Genomic DNA, 24,854 nt, shown 5'->3' with positions numbered 1-24,854 from the left:
TAAGAAGACAAAAGTGAACAAAAATAAGTTTTACACTTTGGGCCTTGGAATAATATTCTGTCCATACATATATACGTATACATATCAGCTCAAAGAAAGTCTTTGTTGTAGAATGAAGTATCAGCTCAAAGTGTGTGTGGGTTAATTATTTCTGACTTTATTTGAGGGTGTGGTGGACTCCTGTTTCAGGTGTGGCAAAGTGTAACTTATTGGAAGTCACTTTCAGATCTGCTACCAGCTGGTGCAGCACAGATACAGTGTGGTATGTAAGTAAATGGATGTGAAAAGATTTTAATTTTTTTGGCTCTATTCTACAGCACATTGGATTTGCAATGAAATAATGATTATGAGGTTAAAGTGTGGAAAGTCTGCTTTAGTTTGAGGTGTTTACATCTACATTTGCAGAATGTGCTGGAGTACAGAGTGAAAAAAAATCAGTGTCCAGTAAACTAATGAACTGCGCTGTACACTGCCAGTTTATTAATTCTACTACATTTTTCCTTCATCTGTGTATGTTGGGAGTTAGACGGGAGCAAACATGTAGACTGTCTGAGGACCAGGTTGGGAAACACTGATATAGACAACATAAAAATTACAATAAACATCTGTACAGTATATTACTGTAACAAGCGATTGTAAGCGATTTTAAAGTGTACCTAATAAACTGGCAGCTCAATGTCTGCCCCTTGTTAACGCTATAGTGGAGTGTAGTACTACATTCATAAAACCTTTAATTGGTGCAGAACCTTCATGTGGAGACTGTGAAAAGATTCTTCACACTCACACATCTTGCTTCTAAAAGTGGTTCTTCAAAGAAACATCCATTGAAACGTTCTGCAGGACACCAAAAGTGTTTTTTCTATGACATTGCCCAAAGAATCCTTTTTGTTGGCCTTATTTTTAAGAGCATAATATGGATTGTAGTGCTAGTGGTGTGACTGTCGGCAGGTAACAGAATTACTGTTTGTTGTAGTACCTCTAATAGCTGCTTTGGTATAAAGCCCATTAACTCCCTGTGTCTCCAACATTGGGTTAACTTGAGCATTCGAACTCCATGACACGTGTAAACTGACATCCTTGTCTCACTCCTGCCATCTTCTCTGCTTTCAGATATTCTGGCAGAGCACAGCAGCCCTCTGCTTCAGGAGGTCCAGGAGGTTTTGCCTTTCACCAGCTATCCCAGCATGCAGTACTCCGCAGTGGAGCAGTCCATGCCATCTCCATCATACTACTCCAACCAAAACTACTACCCCCAGTACAGCCCGGAGGAGTGGTACACACCATCCACTATGCTGGAGTTGAGGAAAGGCCCACTGGAGGGGGGCTTCAGCACAGAGATGGAGGAACCATCCCCCATTGTTCCCACTGTGTACAAAAGACCCAGACATGCTGCCCACTCAGGCAGGGTCAAAGGGGAAGAACTGTGTGTGGTGTGTGGGGACAAAGCCTCGGGATACCACTACAACGCTCTCACGTGTGAAGGGTGTAAAGGTGAAGACCACTTACGTCAGAGCTTCTGCTGGACAGAACATGGGAATTTGTGAATGTACCATAAAAAAATGGAAACATTATTCTTAATTGCTAAATAGAAGACCAATTTAGCCAGAAAAAAACATAGAACAATTAAAATGATTATAATATTGTACTTCTAAAAATGAAGGTGACGAAAAGGGTTCTTTTAAGTGATGTCATATAACAATCACTTTTGGTTCCCTAAAGAACCTTTCAATTGATGATTCTTCAAAGAACCCTTTTTGGAAATTAGATGTTTGTGAGTGTGAAAAAGCTTTTAAAAGTTCAAGGAACTTTAGCATAATCTGAAGGTCCTAACCCAACTAGAGGTTTTTCCTAGAACCATACGTCCAAGCCAAGAACCATTTAGGAACCTTCAGTTCTTAAGAATATAGGAAGCTAGAGACCTGCAATTAATTAATGAAACAAAAAATAATAAAATAAAATGTTATTAAATTAAAATAAATAAACAAGTAAGAATTGTTTGACTGGCTGAGAAAACTGTACAGCAGATTTACAGCAAGAATAGATTTATAATATAATAACATACTTGATATGTCAGATAAAATATCTACAAATACTTTTTGCTGTATAGTTTATAAAAAGTTATTTTATGAATAATAAAATTTAAAATTATATAAAACAACAAAAATGATATCACGTGACAAGTGACTTGGAAGTCTTTATGATTATAAGTTGAGTCTGTGGCCGCTTGCCTAAAGAATCTTATGTATTTATGTTAAATTACATGCTTAAGAGATAAAAGCTGTAAATTTAAATTGTTTAACTGTCAAAAAATTGCTGAAACTTAAACCTTGGGTCTAAAACTCAGTTTACAATTGTAGGTTTTTTCACTTTCCACTAAAACACTCTTCACTTCACTTCACTTAGAGTAACGGGTAGACTTAAGGCCACAATTCACTTGAGATGTTTTATGCAACTGACCACAGAAATGCAACACAGACTAACCTGTTGTTTTGTCTGTGGGCTTCTTCATGTTATTATAATACCAAGTACATGTGATTCAATAGAATTTAGACCAGTTCAATCTACAAAGCCCTCCCTAATTCATACCTTGCGTTAAATACAATATCACAGCATGCGCATGTGTTCGACATGGTAACCTTGTCTTTTTAACTCCCACGTAGTATATGACATATAACTCCACAGACCAATTTTAGCTCTTTGGAAAATCGTTGGCTGAATGACTGCAAGTGTAATTCCACCTGAGTGTGGACAATGCCCAAAGGGCAGCTGTTGGGCCATGTGCTCTAAGTCTCTGAGGCTTGGCCAGGCTCGATGCTCCCTCACGCCCAGTCTAGGTTTGGTTCCCTCTCAGCTTTCTGCTGAATAATGATGTAGGGAACCAGAGCCTTGTGCCGCCATGCAATGTTAATGTGTGTCATTGTGTTCATCAGCTCATGCTAGAATGTGTAATTACCTGTCCCAGAAGCATCTGCGTCCAGGTGTCTGCGGGCTGGAACAGGGGACGGAGTGGGATCTCTGTTACAGTGTCATGCGTAATGCTCTGATGAACTAAGGGTACAGCAAACCCATTTCAAGGTCTAATAGAGGCGGAGCTTATTCGTCCTGTCTAGTTAGTCCAGGTTTTCTTTACAGTTGCTTTAGAAACAACAGAATTCATAGAAACTATATTCCACTCTCTTGGTAATTGTAGCTATTTCCATCAAACTTTTAGCTCTGCACAGCAACGTCCGTAGTACTTGAGCCAAGAGACCAAAAAGTTCAGTAGTACGTTGTGCATTTGAAATTTTTCTTTCAAAAATAAACTGGCTGTGCAAGATTTCCAGTGCATACATACATGTTGGAGAACTGACAAATTATGCATGTAGGACAAAAATTAGCTAACACTAAAGCTAACACTGAAGCTAATCAGTGCTGAAGAGGACTCCTTATGTTTTACACAAGGTCTTTTATCAAACTTAATGAAATATTATGAAGAATGGCATGTGTACAGGAGCATTAATATTCATCTTTACACACAATATTTTAATCACAAATGTGAACACTGTGCATCCTGTTAAATCAAACTGATTTAGCAAGCTATCTTTCAATCGCTAAGTTACGAAAAGCTAACTAGTTAGCTTACTGATCTTAACATGATCATAACATCTTAAAATGGTATTGCTAATAGTTTTCACATCTAGATTAACCCAAAACTTTTTCAGCTTCAGGAATGAACTAAAAACAACACCACCCTCCAGATGATCAGGCCAGAATGCCTCAGGCATTATGTATTCCTCAGTAACACTTTATCATCATTTTTTATTCTAATAATTCTGACCAGCGACATTCTCAGTGCAGGTTTGCTCTGAGGAGTTCTATCAGAGTTTTTCCTTCACTTGATGGAGGAAGTGGTGTTTAGAAATTAGTGTGATGAGTGGCATGTCCATCATGATTTTGCAAGTGGTCAACTAAATTCTACCGTCACTATTACTTTGCCAATAATAGAATTCTATAATTGTTTCATATAATGTCCTCTTGTCAAGAGTTGTGTACATAGACACAGTCTATGCAAAACATGGTCAATTTACATGTTTTGTTGATTTTCTAATTCAAAACAAGTTAACCCATCCTCTACAGAGAACTTAAATAAGACATTTTTCTGCTGATTTTACTGCACAATTTCTGTTTATTTGCTGAGTTTACCAATTTTGGAAAAATAAAACATGAAATAGAAAATGTGCCAATATTTTTTCACAGGCAACATTTTATATTTTATTTTTCTTCCAATATGTTGAACTCAGCAAATGAACATCTCCTTCTTTGTAGACGATATGTACTTATTTTCACTTATTAAAATTAACAAAATATGTCATTTGAGGCACCCAAACATTTGCACACAATGAAAACCGGTTACATCACCAGTTATGAAAACTAATATAATTTTGATGTTTCTTGCAGGGTTTTTCAGAAGGAGTATAACCAAGAATGCAGTGTATAAGTGTAAGAGTGGAGGGAACTGTGAGATGGACATGTACATGCGCAGAAAGTGTCAAGAGTGCCGACTTCGGAAGTGCAAAGAGATGGGCATGCTGGCAGAGTGTGAGTAACCATCCGTTACCACGATCATAATCCTTTAATTATCCCACAGCCACTGTTTAATAATTATCACATATGATTCACAATCACCTTACTGTATGCAGACATATGTCAGCAAACAAACTTGATTAATGAGCTCAAAGCTTATAGTGCACTTATCTTCTCTGGAGGGGCCCATATTATGGAAAACCACACCAAGCTGCTTTTTAGAAACAGTTTGATGTGGCATCTAAATGTTGCTAAATTTTTTAAATGGAATGTTCACTCTCCGGCGTTGGCATGGAGATGACGAATGGCTGTGTACCAGCAACTAGAACATTTTTACAAATGCTAAAAGGATCAGAATCTCCAAAAGCAGCTCAAACAGGCCTCAAACTGGGCTACAAACATCTGAGTAATACTTAGAAGCACTCAGATTTCCAGCTATGCTAGTTTCACCTTACCAAAATGGAAAGCAACTCACAGTTCATTGTGTCCGGAGCAAACAATATCAATTTGCACTTGAAGATATTCTGCCCATTTATTTTGTTGTAGCTTGTGTGGAGCTGCATCCCCAACTCAAACTAAGTGATGGAGATCTGGGATGTGTGTTAAAGAGTTCATAGAGTTCTAGCTCGTGAATGAGGTGGAGAAACTCTCTGCTCTCCCTTTGCTTCCCCACAGTGGAAAGCATCCTGCACAATGGCACAGTATGATTGTTTTGTGAAAAGCAGAGTTTGATAGATATTCTGTCCATCTTTTTTTCACTGTGCAGTCCTAAATCTAACCCTGAAGCTAATCCTAACTGTAATACTAACACTATTTAGAATCAACAGTTTCACCAGATAGTTTGTTGATGATTTGAACATCTACAGCTAATCTATTGGGGGCTTTCCAAATAAAGAGGGGCCCAAAAACATATAAACATTAAAGATGGACTTCAGGAGGATAATGCAGAATACAGACCTTTTCAGGCCTGTTATTCAGTAGTAAACATGAATTATTCAGTAACAACTATGAAACTCATATTTCAGCCACAGCATTACTGCTCACTTCCACCTCATAACGCTGACATGGGATAACACATAATATTACACCATAGTATCACTAACCAGCAGTCAGACGCCAGACGGTGGACACTGACTGAGATCAAACTGATAGCATTTATTGTAGACTTGAGAGCTAATATTTTGAATGCAACTGAGATATATTGTGTCAGGCAGAACTGAACAGAGTGAGTATGTAGTTCTGTTAAGTAAAATGAATGCTGGTTGAGAGGCAGAGAGGCAGAGAGCCTCTGTTGTTGAGCACGGGGCTAAAATGTGAGTTTGAATGGATTGGAATGACTGAATGAATGTGTGTTGTAGTTAGCGGTGAGGATTAATTGAACAAGTGAATTCTTATTGGCTTCCCGGTGATGAAACATAATTAGCCATGCTGCCGTGCATGGAGCTGTCAGATAGAATGAAGAGCAGGCCGTACTCAGCTCCTGTTGCTCATGAATAGTGCATTAACGTTTATATAAATATTGTAGGCAGCAGGCATTCAGTCTTCAGCCTGTTCCCACTGCACCTCCACTCACACGCTCCCTCATTCAGCCTGGAAGCGTTCCACGGTCTGCCCTCGAGTCTTTTCCTGTTCAGCGAGGAGGCATTTCCCTGAAGTTCACTCATACTGTACATCAGGCAGTGAAACTGAAACCTCCCATGTATTTTTTCATTGTACAGGTTAGCTGTGTCAAGATGAAAGTGTTCTTCCAGGTTGCTTTTCTGACATTAGCACTTTTTCATCATGCTTGTAAAATTCCACTAACCACTAGTTTAAAGCTAACAATAATGGCAGCAAACAACCAATTGTGGTGGAACTTTTGGGCAGAAAAATAATTACAGATATTAATCCCTAACCAGGGCCCGCTGTTGAACCCAAAGTTTTATTGCACACTTCTATAACCTAAGAATAGCTCATCTGTCTGCACTGAAGTCCCTGTAGTTACTGAATAATAAGCCTCAGTATGTAATCAGCCTGGGATTTTAAGCGGTTGAAATTGCATAGCCAGAATTTTAGGAGGGGGATGGTCACAGGTTACATCAGCTAGGAAGCATTATTTTCCAGAGAAATCCCCACAGTGATGATGATATCCATCAAATAATGTACTTCATTGTATAATTAGAGAAATAAAAATAAAAAATTAAAGGGCCAGTGTCATGAATACCTGACCTTTAATCTTCAACAACGGCTCTTTACGAATTTATTGTTTTAGTGATGTCACGAAAATCAGCACATGTACATATACCTGCCTATTCAGTCCACAGTGGTTTAGCTCCACCCATTCACACTGAAGTTATAAGGAGTGTTTCAGCCAAGACTGTTTTCTGAATGAGTGCAATATAGGGCGGCCAATTAGAACAGAGATCATTTACATATCGGAGTCTTACAGGCACAGTAACAAAAACAGCCAAGACATAAAGAGAGTTTGGAAAATCATCTTTAAAAAATGAATTGAAGATTAAACTTAATGATTTTATTACATAAAACCAAACAAACACTACAAGTAGACCTCAGAGAAAAGAATAAAATACTAAAAAATGAGACCTTTAAATACAACACACTATTACTGACCTTGCATTTAACTGCCGAGCTGACAGTGCACCACAGTGAGTACTTGCTAATTAACCCCAGGCCTATATTTTACAGTACTAGCTGTAGACATCTGTAGACAATTTTTTTACCTCATTTTCTTTACCATGGTCAGCTTTAAAATATTGTTTAATAGCCAGGTGAGTAGTAGCCTATGCTGGAAGCTACTGTAGGTCAGCTAAGTTCCCACGATCTGCAGAAACAGCAGAGCAGGACAATATTCTTCACTGTGTTTTTTTCTTTACTTTGCAAAACTGCATTAACACTCGAGCTTGTGAGAATAACATTATGGCTGTGATGGACTATAATGATCTGTGCTATAACTTAACATGTACATGATGTACTGTACCTACAAAACAGCTTAACTCCTACATAACACTCATTATCATGCAAATGACATGATCAAGGCTTAATGATATTTTGGCCTTTTATTATTGGCTATTTTGTTATTTTGGCGATACATCACTGCAGTCCTTCTGCTGTAGGAGATCCCAGAGGGACTTCACAATGAATGATTTTATGTAAAAGCATTTTGTCGCTGTTGAAACAAAACCTTGTATCTGCATGTTTTGTTTGTTTGTGTTTTACATGATTTGAAAATATATTTTGAAAATCTTTTTTAAATTGACATTTATTAAAAGTTAAGAAAGTGAGAAGTTAGGTTTATTTCCTAGGAAACTACCACTACAGTGCTGAATCTGTGGTTTGGTTTGACTGTTTGTAAGCAGGTTTGCTAACAGAGATTCAGTGCAAATCCAAAAGGCTGAGGAAAAACACCAAGACCTCACTAGAAGACGGCACAGGAGACGATACAGAGGTGGGAGACAGTGGGGATGCTAAACAGGTCACATCTACAACCAAAACTTTTAAAGTGAGTGCAAAGTGTAAAAATTTATATATTAATACAAAAATTACACTAATTTGTGGAGGACAGTATGTAAGCGATTGGATGGCGAGAGTCTTTGTTGTTAACGTTTCATTCATTCATCATGTTGGTTTGTATGATGGTGCTGGTGCTTTTATAGCAGTAATTGTTTGGGTGGCTGGTGAAGAAGTGAAGTGAAGTGAAGTCTATTAACTAAAGTCAGTTCACTTGATTTAACTGTGTATGATTAGCACATGAGTAAACTATATTACATCATCACAATTTTGTCTTTCAGTTTTCTTACTTTTGGCAGTAACTATTGATGTAATGTATTTTATTAATGTAGAAATGATGTACATTTTCAAATCCATCATTTTTCATTGATCAGGATTACCACTAGCCAGCTTTGTTCAGTGCAGTTATACTATGGCATATGCTTCCCAAGAAAACCACAGATTAACTTCCTACTTAACTAGCTTTACCTTATTTTGAATGTAGAAGTGATTGATTTTCTGAAGTGAAACAACAAGAAAAACTTGTAGACACCTGCTCACAGCATTTCTTATGAAATCAAGGGTATTGATAGGGGGTTGCTCTTTTGCTGCAGTAACAGCTTTTACTCCTTTGGTAAGGCTTAACACTAGATGGTGAAACATTGCCATGAGGATTTAATTGCATTCAGCCACAAGAGCATTAGTGAGGTCAGCTACTGATGTTGGATGATCAGCTCTGAATCACAAACAACAATCTATCTTATCCCAAAGATATTGGATGGAGCTCAATCACTCCAGAGAACACAACTCCACTGCTCCAAAGCCCAATGCTGGGGGGCTTTACACCCCTCTAGCCAATGCTTTGCATTGGACATAGTGATATTAGGCTCATGTGTGGCTGCAATCTATTGGCAGTGCTTTTCTATGGACATTATATAAGCTGTGCGTGTGCACAGTTGAATGTGTGTGTCGGAAAGAAAGTAAAGTAGCTGAATCCACTAATTAGAATGGGTGTCTGGTTACCTTTGAACACCCAAACACAGCCACACTTATAACCCTGCCTTTTACATTGTGTAAACATTTCATGATGAATGGACCAATAGGAATGGTCTGAAGATAATAATAAAATACATAATAAATCAATAAAATGCATTAATGTATGTTAAGAATGTTAACTTATTGTGCATGCTTACAGACATAGCTGTCCCTATTGCTGGGTTTGTTACCGTGTAACTACACTAGACAAGCCATCACTTTTATTGAAGTGTCATCAAAGAGGTTCAAGGACAACTTGAGTGTTTGACTTCCCTGTAGAAATGATTTCCCGCTGCTTACATTTCATAAAGTAAATGGTGCTGTAGAATGGTTATAAAATGGTTGTATTAGAACTTTTCTGGGTCAGAAGTTTCCTTGTTATTCAGTAATAAGCACCAACCCATGCTAGTGGCAGTGCCTCTTGGGAGCTGATTGCTGTGATTAACAGGAACCAATAGTCTGTACAGATGAAGAAACACTGTTGATATTATGTTAATATTTTTAAATCTTAGGAAAAAGTGGAGCTCAGTCAAGAGCAGCAGGCGTTACTAAATTACATTGTTGAAGCATACAACAAACATCGTGTCCCTCAGGATATGGCCAAGAAACTGGTATGTTTTTCCATGTGTATATTGAGTCTTGATCCCACTGAACAGCCATAGACAGCTTAACCTATGCTAAGCTCAGTAAATGGAAAGCCACTGTTGAGTTACGTAATCTCTGTTATCAACTTTCACATCATAAAACATGCACAGTAGTGATTTGCTTCAGAACAAAGTGTTTCAGCTTTTCCCTCATGTTTCCGCAGCTGCAGGAGCACTTCAGTGCAGAGGAGAATTTCCTGCTGTTGACAGAAATGGCAACAAGCCACGTCCAGGTTCTGGTAGAGTTCACTAAAAACATCCCAGGTCAGGATACTTCTGAATGTAATTCATAAATATCAACAAACAAATCCTACCTGCAGTGCTTTTGACACCATGTTTTATTGTTAGTGATACAGTAATGTTGTTAAATGGCCATCACTGATCAGGTATTTAAGGCCTTTTCATAGTAGCTATAAAATACAGTTTACGCCTGACTCTGCCTGTTTTGGAGGTCCCTCAGTTTTTGCGCTGTGGATTTTTCTCTTCAATAATGTTGATATAATATATTATGAAGGAAATATGAATGATTTACAAAATCCGAAGTGTACTGTTTTTTCATCTTCAGTGAGCAAGCAAGACTTATAAACATGGTTTTATTGGGTTGAAGTGATTTTCTTATTGCTGCAGTTGTGCACAGTTTTTGATATGTAGAAAGCTGCAGTTGTGTGGTCCATTTTATCTTGGCATGGCTGTCTTTGTCAAGAGGTGTGAATTGTTTACACAGCAGGGGGTTCTCACCCCACCCCTTTCAGTCCTCATTGCTCACTAGCAGTTCAATAGAGTTACAACATATCATACACAGAGACCCCAGCGCATAGTTACTACAGTGTCTTAGCGTGTTTTTTCTCCGTACAAAAAATACATAGTACAGTTTTAAAGAAATTCTTACCTATGTAATTTCAAAAAATTAAACTTTTTGATTAGGTTCATTTTTGGTTGTGCATGTTAAGTGACACTATTTTTTACAGTAGTTTGCATGTAAATATGTACAACAATATGTATATCAGTTACTAGTTTTTTACTCGTGCAATTTACTTGATTCAAATGTATACCTCATTCCACATGAACAAAAAATACATTAAATCAACTTTGGCCAACTTGCTTTTGGCAATAATTGTGTTGATGTAATATTTTATTGATTTAAATTCAATAATTTGAGTCAACTAAACTCAATGCATCACTATTTTCTACTACTTCAACAACTGAATCAAACCTTGCTAAAAGCTTGACCAGCTAATGCAGCATGGCAGTAAGTTCTTTGATGTGTGAGCAGGTTTCCAGTCTCTGGACCATGAAGATCAGATTGCTCTTCTGAAGGGTTCAGCGGTGGAGGCCATGTTCCTGCGTTCTGCCGAAGTCTTCACCAAGAAAAGGCCTCAGGGACAGACAGAGGTGCTGGAGGAGCGCATAAGAAAGAGTGGTAGGCTTCCTTTATCATACAAATCACTATAGGTTAGGGTTATTATACGGACTGGTCAGCAGGTTCAGATATATGTTCCATGACACTTTAGACAGTTAAATGCTTCGAACTTTGTAGAAACAGTTTGGGGAAGGCCCTTTCCTGTTCCAGCATGACTGTGCTCTGGTACACAAACCAAGGTCATAAAGACATGGTCTGATGAGTTGATGAGGTGTGGAGGAACTCAAGTGGCCTGCACAGAGCCATGACCTTAACCCCACTGAACACCTTTGGGATGAATTGGAATGGCAATTGCAAGTAGGGCCTAATCTCACAAATGCTCTTTTGACTGAGTGGACACAAATTCCCAGAGACACAGCCTTTCCAGAAGAGTGGAGGCTGTTATAAATGCAGTGAATGCAGGGTAACTCCATATTAATGTCCATCGTTTGGAATGGGACGTCCAAGAAACTCATTTAGGTGGGATGGTCAGGCGTCCACATACATTTGGCCATATAGTGTAAGTTTGTTTTGAGGCAGCAGGTTTTCTGTTCTTTTTGTTCTTTTTCATTCTTCATTTATGTTACCATCTGTGGCAATCAGTCATATGCTACAGATGAAGCTGATAAAGAATAGATTGAAAAACAATGGAGCATTCCTTTCAATTGTTAAATGTGTTATTTACCGGTGACATCAAATTCACAAGTACAGTCCGATCAGCCATATATAGGAAGCCACTGCTTGTTTTCAAGCTTACCTGAGAGCGCCATTCCCCTGAGCTGCATTTGAAATCATTGTGGTTTTCTCCACCCTCTGACGGGTGATGGAGTGCTGTCAGCTCAGCGCAGCTCCATTCATATTCCCACGCAGGGCTGTGAAAGCTCAGCGGCGGAGACTGTCTGAACACGTCACTCTCTTTCCCCCTGTGAGCACTCACAAATATTCATGCAGAAAGGCCAGCTGGAGAGAGAAGAAGAGCCACTGTCTGAAGAGGCCATTGTTCTCTATCTAAACATCGAGAGGCCTATTGTCCTTCCTGCTCGGCCCCTCCACGATCCTGACATTTCTCTGTTTTTTGAAGGCTCTGTGATGCGCTCGTGTGTTTTTTTTTTTCTTCTCTTCTTCTTTTTTGGGGAAATAGTGACAAAGGTTATCCCTCATCTGAAGGGATTTCAGTGGCGTATCTGAGAGGCGTCTGCTTTCACTTCTGATTGCATCTCTCTGAGGTAAAAACCTCAGCCTTTGCTAACACATACTGCAGTCCAGCATCACAGGCCACCAGTATTGATTTTCAGAGGGCTGCCCTTTCTCACATGACGTTGTTTTCCTTTTCCTGTCTGTAAGCATTTCACTGTGTCTTCATGTCACAGTTCTAGCAAGATGCTAATATATATCATATATAATGAGCATCTTTTCCACTGTGGGGCTGAACGGTTCTGAGCATAGAGGGTAACCATTCCAGTTTGGTTCGACATTCATATCGGTACTGTGCCCCAGGATTCCGCGATATTTCAAAGACGATTTCAAGTACGTTTGCTCACACAGACGACAAATAAATGAAAACGGCACGATTTTAAATCCACCATTCAATAAATGCCAAAGCTTCAATCTAACAACAGTTTCTAAACATTAAAACAGCAATGCTAACCAGGAGAGAGTGGCTGGTTGGAGTGACAGAAACTGTAGCCTGCTGGGCTAAGCTAACATGAGTGTATGTTGTCTTGCACTGTAATACAGGCTCAATTATACGGAACAGATGCTTAAAAACACTGATTAAGAGGACAAAGACTCACATCTGTGATCACAGATTCGAATGTATGGTGTTGAAGTGACAAAAAATAAAAAATATATTTGTTCTCTGGTGCTTTGAGATGTTTATGGCTGGGCTAAGCTAATGCTAGCTGGCTACAGGTACCACCCGTCGCAATACAGACTCAGTTTCAGTAACTGATGCTCAGTTATACAACAGTTAGTTCCAGCCACGCAAGCTGATTGGTCGAAAAGCGTTCTAACCGTGCTGTTCTTTCGCCATAACGTCACGTTTTTTTCACAAACGCTGTATCACTCCGCTGAGACGCCGTTGCTAAGCAACAACTTTCACCGCTGTAGGAGACGCTCAAGCAATTTGAAAGTTTTTACTTCTTACTTTGTGCACACTTTACTTCTTACTTCGCCTTCGGCTCGTGCCTGCTACCAAATCACAGCCGGGATGTTATTTCATGATAACACACTCCCTCTCGTGTTCTCTTGCTTAAAGAACACCTGTTTAGAGGAGAAACAGTCTGAGAGCACGCCGAGAGACGGGTGTTGGAGGGACAGATGGAATCGAACATGTTTTGTAGTGTGTGTGTGTGTGTGTGTGTGTGTGTGTGTGTTGGTATTAGGCTGTTAGCAAACACTCCTTTGTGTAGTTTTCTACAGTATTTCCTGGTTCTGGTTTAGCAGCACAGCAGATGAAAAGAAACCATAACCGGTCTCGCGAGAACTGCATCTATGCGACACGGCACAGTGCTGCGGTGGGAATGATTTTGCTCTACAGTGGGAAAGAGGCTATGGAAAAACCTCACTTTCCTTAAATGACACAGTTTGATGCAGTATGTAAACACTTTTAAAGTTTCAAAGCATATCATTTTGGTCATTACAAACCATGTATGGAAATTAAGCTGCAAAAACAGCCCGTTTTGAATACACGCTTCATGTGACGTCACAAACCACAACGCATATACATATATCTACTTATTCAGACCACAACAGTTGAGTCCACTCATTCATGTTGATGAGATTTGGAGTGTTCTGGCCTGGACTGCTTTTGGAATGGGGCACAACACATGGCAGCCTATCAGAACAGAACTCATGGACATATACCAATCGTATAGATACTGTAACAAAAAACAACCTGTTGAATTCTAAGGGATATAGGTTGGAAAAGTTCATATAAACATTGTATCAAGAATTATGACTGTTTTAGCATATAATCACACACAGATGTCTTAGGTGGACTATGCAGGATATGACATATGAGGGTATGGGCTCTTTAAAGAGTGCTGCTGAATGTAATTGGAATGAATAGGGTTTCACTAAATTGTGTCTAATGACCTTTCACTGAGAGTGTCTCCTGATTGGCTGATTTGAATGAGCGGGATCACCTCGTGGCTCTTCACGCTGAATGCTTTACATCAACATTAGAAAAGAGCCCTCAGCTCTCATAGCCAACAAAGAATAATAATTATATCAATGATAATAATAAAGACAAAGAGCTCATACAAAACAGACAAGCTCTTCAAAGACACACTCTAAACGGAAGTCCCACTGAATGTGAAAACACCAGAAGCTGTGAGATGCTAGATTTAGGCCGGGCCCAGTGATAGTTTACAATAAAGCTAGTTTTCTGGCTCCCTCTGATCTAATCTCGCAGATGCAGTAAGCTTCGCAATGTACTGTCCCACTGACAGTAGGTCAAGCAAAAATGTGTTTGTTCACAAATTCATCAGTGCCTTTTATTTCAAAAGACCTAATTTCCAAACAGAAATACACTATGAGGTAAATGGATTTCATAATTTAACTAATACTTTCATTGCAGATCTATTTCAGGTCTGCATTGTGAATGTGCTTTAAACATGAAGGAGTGCACTGCCTCCCAGTGGCTCTGTTCTTCAGAGCAACTCACCATAGCAAAGCGTCTGCATATACCTACTCTGGCAGTTCACAAGTTTAATGCAAATAGTGCAATTAATGTGATAATGTAATGAATATGATGGTAATAGATATGAAACCAATACCTGAATACACTGTAAACCCACATAGGTTAGCAGAACTCAAAATGATTAATTGCCTTAATATTTTTAAATTTGTAAAATGAAAAGTTCAGCAGTTTGTAGAACAAATTTAGGGTTTGTTACACAAATAGTTACTGTGCAAAACTCTTAAGAACCTAAGCAACAGTTTGAAACTATTTATCTGGGTAAGTGTGTTTTAGCCAGTAAAAACTCTATATAATATTAGAATAAACACAAATAAACATTAGTGCACCAAAAAAGTAAGAATTTCTTCTTTTCCAAAAGATAGTTAAGACGCTGTGAGCTGGTTAGAAGAACACAGCTTTGATTTAATTTAATGATGCATTGAGTAGCCTAATCAGGTATTGGATGATAACTAAAAATAATACTGGGCCTTCGTAAGGAGAGAGCTATAAATGGCTTAGTGAAGCCAATGACACACATAAAATCACTACTTATTGTATTAATATTATTTGTTTTATATAGCTTCTTTTTCAGGTGAATGTCAGTTTAATCAAACATTTATTTAATTACTCAGCAGTTCAACTCAAATACGTAAGTGAATACTTAAATAACAAGTTAGCAGTACAGGCTGAACTAGTAAACATGAACATGAAACACCATCATGGTTAAAACAAAGAAAACAAGTAAAATACATCCAAACCTAACCTTTAGCATGAGGACAACATGCAATATCTCACAATTAACTTTACTTGAAGATAACTGCTGAGAAATAGTAGCTAATTAACAGAAGCCAACAAACCCATTAAGAATTCTGGAGAACTGCTAACACAGCATCAGACATAACACCGTCCAAGCTTATGCCATTCAAGTGTTTGTAAATCTATTACAGACTACAAACAGGACTCCGCTAATTTGGAAGGTACCAGTTTCACAATCTCCAAAAGAAGAAAGTGTCTCATTCAATATGTTTACTTTAGTACAGCTGCTGAATACAATTCATTTCTTTCTTCAGTCAATGCAATTAATACATTTTAACACTGGAGTTTACAGCGTACCTTTGCTTAATAGCCTTGATTTACTGATTAATTCATTTGTTTTTTTAAGTCTTAATTTAGAGATGAAAACTACACTTTTAAAAAAGAAGGTTCTTCAAGGGTTCTTTAGTAAAGACAAATGGTTCTATATGGAACCAAAAAGTGTTTCTCTATTGATACAAACTTGACTTTTTTGGTGCTATATAGAAACCTTCTTAAAAAGTTTCAAATTCACCATGCAAAGAACCCTTTAACCCTTTAAAATCCCAGGCTTATTACATACCAGGACTTATTATCCAGTAACTACATGGACTCCAGTGCAAACTGACCGAGCTATTCTTAGGTTATAGAATTGTGTAATGACTTTGGGTAAAAACTTTGGGCCCGCCGGTGGGGTTCAGGCATGCAAACATTTCTTGGTTCTGTTTTTACTAAAGAACCCTTGAAGAACCATCTTTTTAAGAGTGCAGCTGATCCTACTGAGGTTGAAAGAGTAAGTTCTCAACTAAAGATGAAGATTTTTTACTGCTGCCTCAGGCTTTGCTGATTAGAATCATTTCATGACTTCTTAGGAAGTGTGTTTTGCTTTGTGTACTGGGAGATGGAGATCTGTCCTTATCTGCTCTCTTACATCAAAGCCATGTTAGTACAGTGAAGAAAAACAAGGTTCATGCTATTTTAAGAAACATACAAAAAGTACAGCAGCAAAAACAAACAGTTCCTTGATGGACCATCTGATATCAGCGAATGCATTTGAGACTCTTCAGCACATGGGCCTCACTGCACTACGTTAGTTTTCTTATAAATTAAAAGCACTGAACCGACATAGTTATAAACCACAAGCTGTAAAATAAAACCAAAACTATACTCTTAAAAAAGATGGTTCTTCAGGGGTTCTTTTAGTAAAGAAAAAGGTTCTGTATAGGACCATGATTAAAGGCTTTATTGCATGGTGAAAGGGCTCTTCAGATCATGGAGAATGCACTGTAGATGGTTCTATGCAGAGCCTTTTTGAAAATTATTCTATTTAGCACCAGAAAGGGTTCCTCTGTTATTAAAACATCATCTGCTTGTGAGGGTCCAAAGCACAACCAATGTTACAAAATGTTCTTTTGCACGTTGTGTGCAATTACATATTTTCACCAGAGAGGTCTCCAAATCCCTAAATCCTACATAGTGTTGTTTTAAAGCAGATGGTGTTGAGGACAGCATGAGCTGAAATATGTGCGTTTTAAAACATGAAGAAAATGGTTTAACCTCTTGCTTAGTCTTGCTTGTTTAGCGTGAACCACCAACCACATAAAAAGTGTGAGACGAAAGTTTTTCTTTTGCATGTTAAAGAAGCTGAATTCACTAATTAAACATTGCATACATTTGGACTTATAGTGTAGATTTGAAGTTCTTTAGCACATAGGCTACATTGTTAGTTATCTGAGAGCATATCTTGACAGCACACTGTAAAAAAAGTTAATGTTAAAACGTCTAGTAGCAGGGGTGCCACATTAATTAACAGTAAATGCTCGTTTGTTAATGATGGTAAAAATCTGTAAAATTACAATCATTTCCTTGTTTAAAAAAACAACCTTTTACTGTAATTCAATAGTTTCACTAGTTCAACTAGTTTTTCTGGCATACAGTATTTTACCATAATCATAACAGTAACAACCATCATAACAGATGCAAATGTTTGTGAAATAAAAGTGATAATTTGTTTTTGGGAATGTACATACTATTTCTGTAAATTAAAAACAGTAGTGTTTAATACAGCATATGTATAGTCTTAAAAACTATACTACAAAATAATCTTAAAAAAAAAGGTGATTGACCATCACATTTTACAGTATATTGATGCTAAAATATTTTTGTCCTCCTCTCTCCACAGGCATATCAGAAGAGTTTATCACCCCTATGTTCAACTTCTATAAGAGTATTGGTGAGCTGCAGATGAGGCAAGAGGAACATGCGCTCCTCACAGCCATCACCATTCTGTCCTCAGGTCAGCACACAATGACACAATGTGAGACTTTGCTAAGACAGTGCCAAAATCTACTCTTTCTGAAGTCACTATTTCACATCACCTGTTGCCTGATTATGTTTATTGTTTGACGGGCCAATGCTGAGAAAATGTTCATATGCATTATTTTTGGAGTTTCATGTGATTTACATGCCCAAAAAGATCTGAATGTTTGGATGCAGGCCATCTGAAGTAAACTGGAATGTGTTGTGTATAATGTGCAGTTCAGTACGGTTAAATATTGTCAGACTACTTTTTTAAATAGTTAATGATAAATGAAGGAAATAATCCACAAAGCAAGACACACATATTTTCCTTTTCCTTATTATCTATTCTTTAACCTAAGGTAGACTTATGCAATGTAGCCTCATCTGTTTGAAGTGTTGTGCTATTTTACTGGTTGCTGCTGACCCCAAGCACACTGTATGTTACCCAATCCGTTCACCATAATGCACCGTAGATATCGTTTACATCTGGTCACTTCATGTGACTAGTATATCGACTGCATCCTGATATGGTTTTAGCCATATGTATTTACACTTGGTAGTCGAAAGTATCTCCTGTTGGTCAGACTGAAATCTTATGGCTGTGAGGGATTGAATATGCAAATCTGCTTGTTACGTGGCAACCAGTTACCAATTGTTTATTTGTTCAGCCTCTTCATCTGCAGTTTGTTTTGCAAAGTGGTGTTTGTCCACATGGCTATTAAGCATTTTGTTTCGTCCAGTCCTCAACCATGTGCGTCCTCCATCATTATCTTCCTAGAAGACACGGATCACGCACCCAGTGATGTACACATGGGGAGGAGTTTCAGTTATTGAATGTATCTTGGAGGGTTGGATGCATTTACACAGCTATAACATGGCTCAGATGTGTCTCCATCTCCTGTATCTGTTGTAAATGCATCTTGGATGTGTTTACACTTGCATTTTTATGTGCTTTGGCATCCAGATAATGGCTAATAGATATAGAATAGATAATAATGATACTCAAGATGTATAAGGTGACCAGGTGTAAACAGGGTCATATTGGCTAGTGTATTTAACCAAAGTAAGCATATAGCATGAGAAACATTTTATTCCCTTCTGAATTGAGAGTGAGACTGAGAAGTGTCAGAAGAATTCATAGAATGAAGAATTTGCTGATAACGCTGAGGACGTTGGTATGATACTGGAAAGATTTTAGTGCTACACTGATGCAACTCCAGTGAAATAAGAGTCATGGCTGCTTTAGTTATTCTTAAGGTTGTGGACTAGAAGCTGGGAAACAGACACAAATGTACAAACTGGAATAATGGCCAGTGTACCATGTCATTGTGCTTTTGTACCTCATTCTAAACTGATAAATGATTGAAATCGTGTGTCAGTAGCTTATTTTTCTTCCCAGTCCTGGTCCTGGTGTCACTGGCTAATCATGGGCCCAGATTAGCTTAACTAACATATTAACAAAAATGTCCTTAAATTCAATCTCCAAAAAAACCTGATATGATGTGTACTTTCTGAATTTGAAGTATTGAATTAACTGCTATTCATGTTAACTGGTTATGCAGTTTAATCTTTAATTTAAACTAATTTAAACTAAAAAAGAACTAGACATCATTGTAGATGAAATACCCAATAAAGCCATTAAGCAAATTGGCATTAAATCCTCATTGGTGTATTTTAAGAATTACATTTTGTGAAAACCATAAAAAGTTTTAAGGTAAAGCAGTTTTACCTCTAAAATCACCTCTTGATTTTCTTAAGAATACCACTTGTTTTTGCAGTTGTTCTTAAAAGAAAAGTTAAGAAATTGATATTTTCTAAAGCCTAGTAATTTAGTGCCAAAAGTGCAGGGTAGGATTCTTTGTACCAATGCTATAGAAAAGTGCCTTTTAAAGAGCCAGAGATGTATGAGTGCACTGTAAAAAAATAGATACTGATTTCTGTTAACTAATTACTGTTAAGCTTAGCTTAGTCAAATGTTCTTCTAATTCTGGGTTTTAGTGCTGCATCTCAGTCAGTTGAGCTTCAAAAAAGCAGTAAAGGCACTGTAAAAAACAATGTGCAGCTTTTTAACCTTAAAACAGTAAGTGACTGGGTTAACTTGAAATCTTGAGTTCGTTGAACTTGTAATATTAAGTTAATAGAAGAATCAGACGTGTTTTACATTTGTTAACATATTGAAGTTCTATGTGCAATAAGTGCAGCGTGTGCTGCTTCATTATAAGATTATAAAATGAAATTGACTCCTCCCTCTGTGTTAAACAGGGCGGGATGTGCTGGTGGTATGTGGCTCCACCAGGATTTGAATGTGTCATTGATTAAAAAAGACAGTGTTGAGTACTTTGCTCTAGTAAGTTTATTTCAGCATAAGTAGCTGTTCTTTATTTACGTACAAACAGTGTTCTCTGTCTGAGCATAAGGGGCTATTTGAGTCCCGGTCACACTGCTCTAAAATTGACCTCTTATTCCTTACAGACACAGAAATGTACAGCTCTAACAGGGTGCAAGTCTCCACTCACTCATCATCCTGGTGATGCCACAGCCCTCCATTGTGAACAGTACTAAACAATTTTACCAGGGGTGCAAAGGGCTGTCACAGAATTTCAGCAGGGTGGCAGTATGAAAGTGTGAGGAGGGCATTGTTGGTTGTTGTGGGGAGAACTATTCCGCCTCTCCTTATAAAGGTGCAAACACCCACCCCACAGTGAGGTGGAAGCTAATGATATGGCAGGAATTTGGGGTGGCATCTGGGGTGGCCAATCAGATGTCAGGGAAGGCCCTGGCCACCCCTTTAAAACTGTGCATGATTGTCAGGAGTCTGAGAGTAAATGTGCCAACCCTCCAGCCACGGGATCAAGGGGTGGTCCTAACTTGCAGAGTTAGCGATTAACACAGAAGAAAAATAAACGAAATTCCAACAAAAGCTTTCAGCTTCTAATGAGGCAGAACATTTATTGCTTTCTTTAGATGAGCTCAACTTAAACTCACACTGTTCTAAGATGTTTTCCCCTTTCACACTGCTCCAGAATGTTCTCTTCCATTCACAATGTTCTAGAATGTTCTTCCCCCTTTCACATCATTCTACAATGTTTTCCCCCAAAGAGTCTGTTCTGGAATGTTCTCGCCACCCACACTCTTCTGGAGTGTTCTCCAATATTCACTGGTTCATTTGGCATATCTCCTCTTATTCTGGATCAGTGTGAACCAGCTGCCAAGATCAGGACACAGACGTTTGTTGGGGAGCATTGAGTCAGTGGGCTGTAGGTCAGGTAGCCCCTCACACTGTTGTGACGCAGTGTTTTTTTCCTTGTAGACCGGCCATATGTGAAGGACCAGCAGGCGGTGGAGCAACTGCAGGAGCCCATGCTGGAGGTGCTGTGGAAGTTCTGCAAGCTGCAGCACCCTCAGGACCCCCAGCACTTCGCACGGCTGCTGGGCCGTCTGACCGAACTGCGCACCCTCAATCATCAGCACGCCGAGATGCTGGAGTCGTGGCGCATGAGTGACCACAAGTTCAACCCCCTGCTCTGTGAAATCTGGGACGTACAGTGACATTACAGGGAGAAATCCCAAAGACTTTTTCAATGCTGCCAAAGAGATGGTCTGATTTCTTACAGAGATAACTTGTTGAGATTGAACATGTGGCTATAATACAGAGCCTGAGCATGTTGTCAAGCCTGTATAATGCAGTTCAGCAGTGACTGTAGGACAGATTGAATGGTCATCCCTGAATGTCATCCAACAGTTAGACGAATGAGATTTGTAAGAGATAATCATGAAATAAATGCCATTATTAATGTGTGTGTGGACTTGTAGACACTGGAGGATATGTATCATATATTTTATGTTTTTAAAGTGTTTTAATTCAATCTAATGATCAAAGGCACCATAACTTATAGTACCATTTTTGCCAACTGAATTCAATGTCAAATGAATATGTAGATACATATTATCATTTTTTTTATAAAAAAAGAGTTATTATTATTATAGGTTAATTATTATTATATTCAATGCTGTTGTTTTAAAATGTTGTTTCATCAAAATGGTAACTTAAAAGGAGCTTTGAAGCATTTCTATCCGTCCATGCATCATGAAATGTTCCTACGATGTAAAGAGCAACTGAATAGCACTGAAGGAAGTTACAAAGTAGGTTTTCACATGAAATGTGACAATTACAAGGTGACACATCCAGTTTCCGATTCTGTGAAAAACTTTTGGCATACTAATCCTTCCTTTTAAAGTACTTGAATTACAGAAATGAACCTATTCAGTTCATAGCTTTGAAATCAGCACTTACCTGGAAAAGGATGGTTAAAAATACAGGTTTCTTAAACTGCAAATGCCCTATAGAAGGAAACAAGGCTATGAAGTAATCCCTAATTTGCATGACAAAATGGAAGTTTTTTGTTTTGCTACTACATCTGTTCTTCAAAGTGGTCACTTCCTTTTGTAGGCGGGTAGCATTCTGCAAAAATTCTTTTAGAAAGTAAGGTGAAACTGGACAGAAAGAGGAAGCCCTGCTTAAATGAATCCATTAGGTGGTATTGAGACTGAGATTAAGATGCTGTTTTACTAGAAATGTAAGCTGATCATTTAAAAGAAGTTTCCATTAATGACATTGAGAGTGACTAATGTAATGTGAAAATTTTGCATGATAAGCAATACTAAGTTATCCTCCTCTGACTACCGCTGAGCTGGTGATCTATGAACACAAAGGACAGTTTAAAGGAAATGTTTCTGTGCTCTAAAGGTTCAGAACAGGCTTGGTTGACCTTTGATCTAAATTTTAATAAACTGGCATATAAATCTAAATTATAGTCATGAACTATTAAAAAGCTGAGCTGTTTTTTAAATAAATCTATCATAAAAGTGCCATTCGTGTCAATCAACTATATAAGACTTAATGACACACTGTAAAAATTGGAACAGGCAGGAGTTGCTTTGAATTTTTTTTTTTGAGATTTAAATATTGCTTTAGCTTTGCTTGTCTCATTCAAAGTATTTATTTCAATTAAAAAAAGTTTATTAAACTGTTTACTACCTTCTGAAATATTTTAGGTTGAACTGACACTGTTTTTACAGTGCATGTTGACAATAGCATGTTTGAATGGTGTGTTTTTGCACACTTACTTCCATAACTGTACCGTAACACTGTCTTTAATGTTCAAGTCATACAGATACATTGTATGGTTTGTTAGTTTAACCTAAAAAAATGACTTCATGTGTTAACAACATTTAATACTGTTTCAATACTTGTTTCAATATTTGATTGCAACATTGCAACGTTTCAACAATGCAAAGATTAACAAAAGCTACATTTTACATCAGTTCAAACCTCAGAAACACTACAAATCAACTTCTGTCCTATTTTACAGTGAAATTCTCCAACAAGCATTTCAGATTTGAATATTTAAGGGACATTTCAAAGTTATTACATAAAAAGCAATGCATACTTGGCCTCTTTTACTTTGCTTATGCACTTTAAACCCTGATAAGTTTACTCAAAATATCACAGGTAACTTGTTGCATCAAAAGAATTAAGTTTTGAAACTCTGTCTGAAATTATGCATGGAGTTAAATACACACTAACTTAAGTTTAACAAACAAGGTATGAATAAACATCACACAAACTACACTGTTGCAGAAACTTGTGCTTTTAAGTTTAAGTAACTTAAGTATATCATTAACTATATCATTATTTGTCTTTTTAATTTGAATTTTAATTTTACATATCAGTTTAAAAACATCTGAAAGAAAAATGAACGCTAATAAACATAGTGCAACTAGCTCGCTAGGAATTTTGAGTAACTCTGAGCCATATTCTCTTATTGCTTGTTTTTGAGTTTGTTCTACTTTCTAAAATAAGTACACTTGAATTTTAAACCAGACAGCACAAACAACTCACCTGGATTGAGTGAAAGCAACTAATTGCAAAAAATATAAATAAGTACAAATAACTTACATTGCATGAAAAAAAAATGTTTTTTTAAAAAGCATGTAACCTGGCTACCTAATTAAATGAACTAAGTCAATTAATTGACTAAAAATAAAAACCCAGTTTCTGCCTTTTTTAAGTCTAAACATTTGTACAGTGTATTATCTAAACTGCCAAAATCCAGAAGATATTAGCAATCCTCAACCCACAACCCACTGCCATATTTCAGATATTTAAAAGCCCCCAACACCAAAAATGTGCAGAACCATAACTGTGCATAAAATAATAGGCTATTCAATATGTATGTGCTATTGCACATCAATTGAGAATGAATATATATTTTTTACTTTATATTTTTACAGAACAAACATGAGCTGTTTATTAAAGCTACTTTTCAGGTGTAACTTTTTCATGATTGTCAGAAAGTGGGGTTGTGGGACTTGTGACAGACATATTAGCAAATGTTTTACCTTGTAGGAGGTTCACATTGATTCTTTCAGTAAAGAGGTCTGGTATAGAGCTTGTCTCCAGGGGCTTGTGAGACCATGATCCATAACTGGCTCTGCATGCTCTGGTCCAGTTTGACTCATGACTCAGGCCTGACCATAGCTGGCCCATGGGGATGTTAGATTTGGAAGAACAAATATATTTCTATCCTTAGAGTTATTTCTATCCTCAAACGTATTTCTATCCTTAGACTTATACAATCTTTTTTTTTCTTTCAGTATCTTGGTCACAAAATATGTATTTTTACACGTTTAAAATTTTGACTTGAAACCTTCCTTATTTTTATTCTGTTTTGTTTTTTTGGTCTTCGGCCCACCACAAACATTACACTTCATCCTCCAAAGGCAACCAGCTTAGCCACCCTTGCCCTAGGCTTATGTGGGACTGTGTGAGTAAGAAGATAGCTTTTAAGTGCACCTATTTGTGGATTTAATAAAGTGGATCTTTAAGTTATTTTGTAATCTCAGCATTTCATTATCAGTGAGGAAATCTGACATCTAGAGCTCCTTCAAT

The 24,854-nt window shown here is 37.7% G+C and overlaps 1 protein-coding gene across 6 annotated transcripts in view; it reads left to right on the top strand.

Annotated features, from left to right (window-relative positions):
- The window catches only part of nr1h4 (nuclear receptor subfamily 1, group H, member 4), a 29,092-nt gene extending 7,198 nt beyond the window's left edge, over positions 1–21,894 (top strand). For 5 of the 6 annotated variants that reach the window (XM_036585690.1, XM_036585688.1, XM_036585689.1 and 2 more), the window contains 8 exons: positions 1,111–1,491; positions 4,438–4,578; positions 7,920–8,062; positions 9,597–9,695; positions 9,893–9,992; positions 11,002–11,148; positions 17,784–17,897; positions 21,213–21,894. In XM_036585690.1, coding sequence (XP_036441583.1) covers positions 1,111–1,491; positions 4,438–4,578; positions 7,920–8,062; positions 9,597–9,695; positions 9,893–9,992; positions 11,002–11,148; positions 17,784–17,897; positions 21,213–21,451 — 1,364 coding nt within the window. In that variant the 3' untranslated portion in view covers positions 21,452–21,894. Of the gene's footprint in view, positions 1–200; positions 263–1,110; positions 1,492–4,437; positions 4,579–7,919; positions 8,063–9,596; positions 9,696–9,892; positions 9,993–11,001; positions 11,149–17,783; positions 17,898–21,212 lie in introns of those variants that run through there. The other variant, XM_036585693.1, reaches the window with a different exon arrangement.
- Positions 21,895–24,854: the final 2,960 nt, after the last annotated feature.

The sequence above is a fragment of the Colossoma macropomum genome, unplaced genomic scaffold (assembly GCF_904425465.1).
Source record: "Colossoma macropomum unplaced genomic scaffold, Colossoma_macropomum, whole genome shotgun sequence".
Taxonomy (NCBI): domain Eukaryota; kingdom Metazoa; phylum Chordata; class Actinopteri; order Characiformes; family Serrasalmidae; genus Colossoma; species Colossoma macropomum.
The sequence above is the reverse complement of the archived record's forward strand: the minus strand, read 5'-3'. Positions and strand labels throughout refer to the sequence as shown.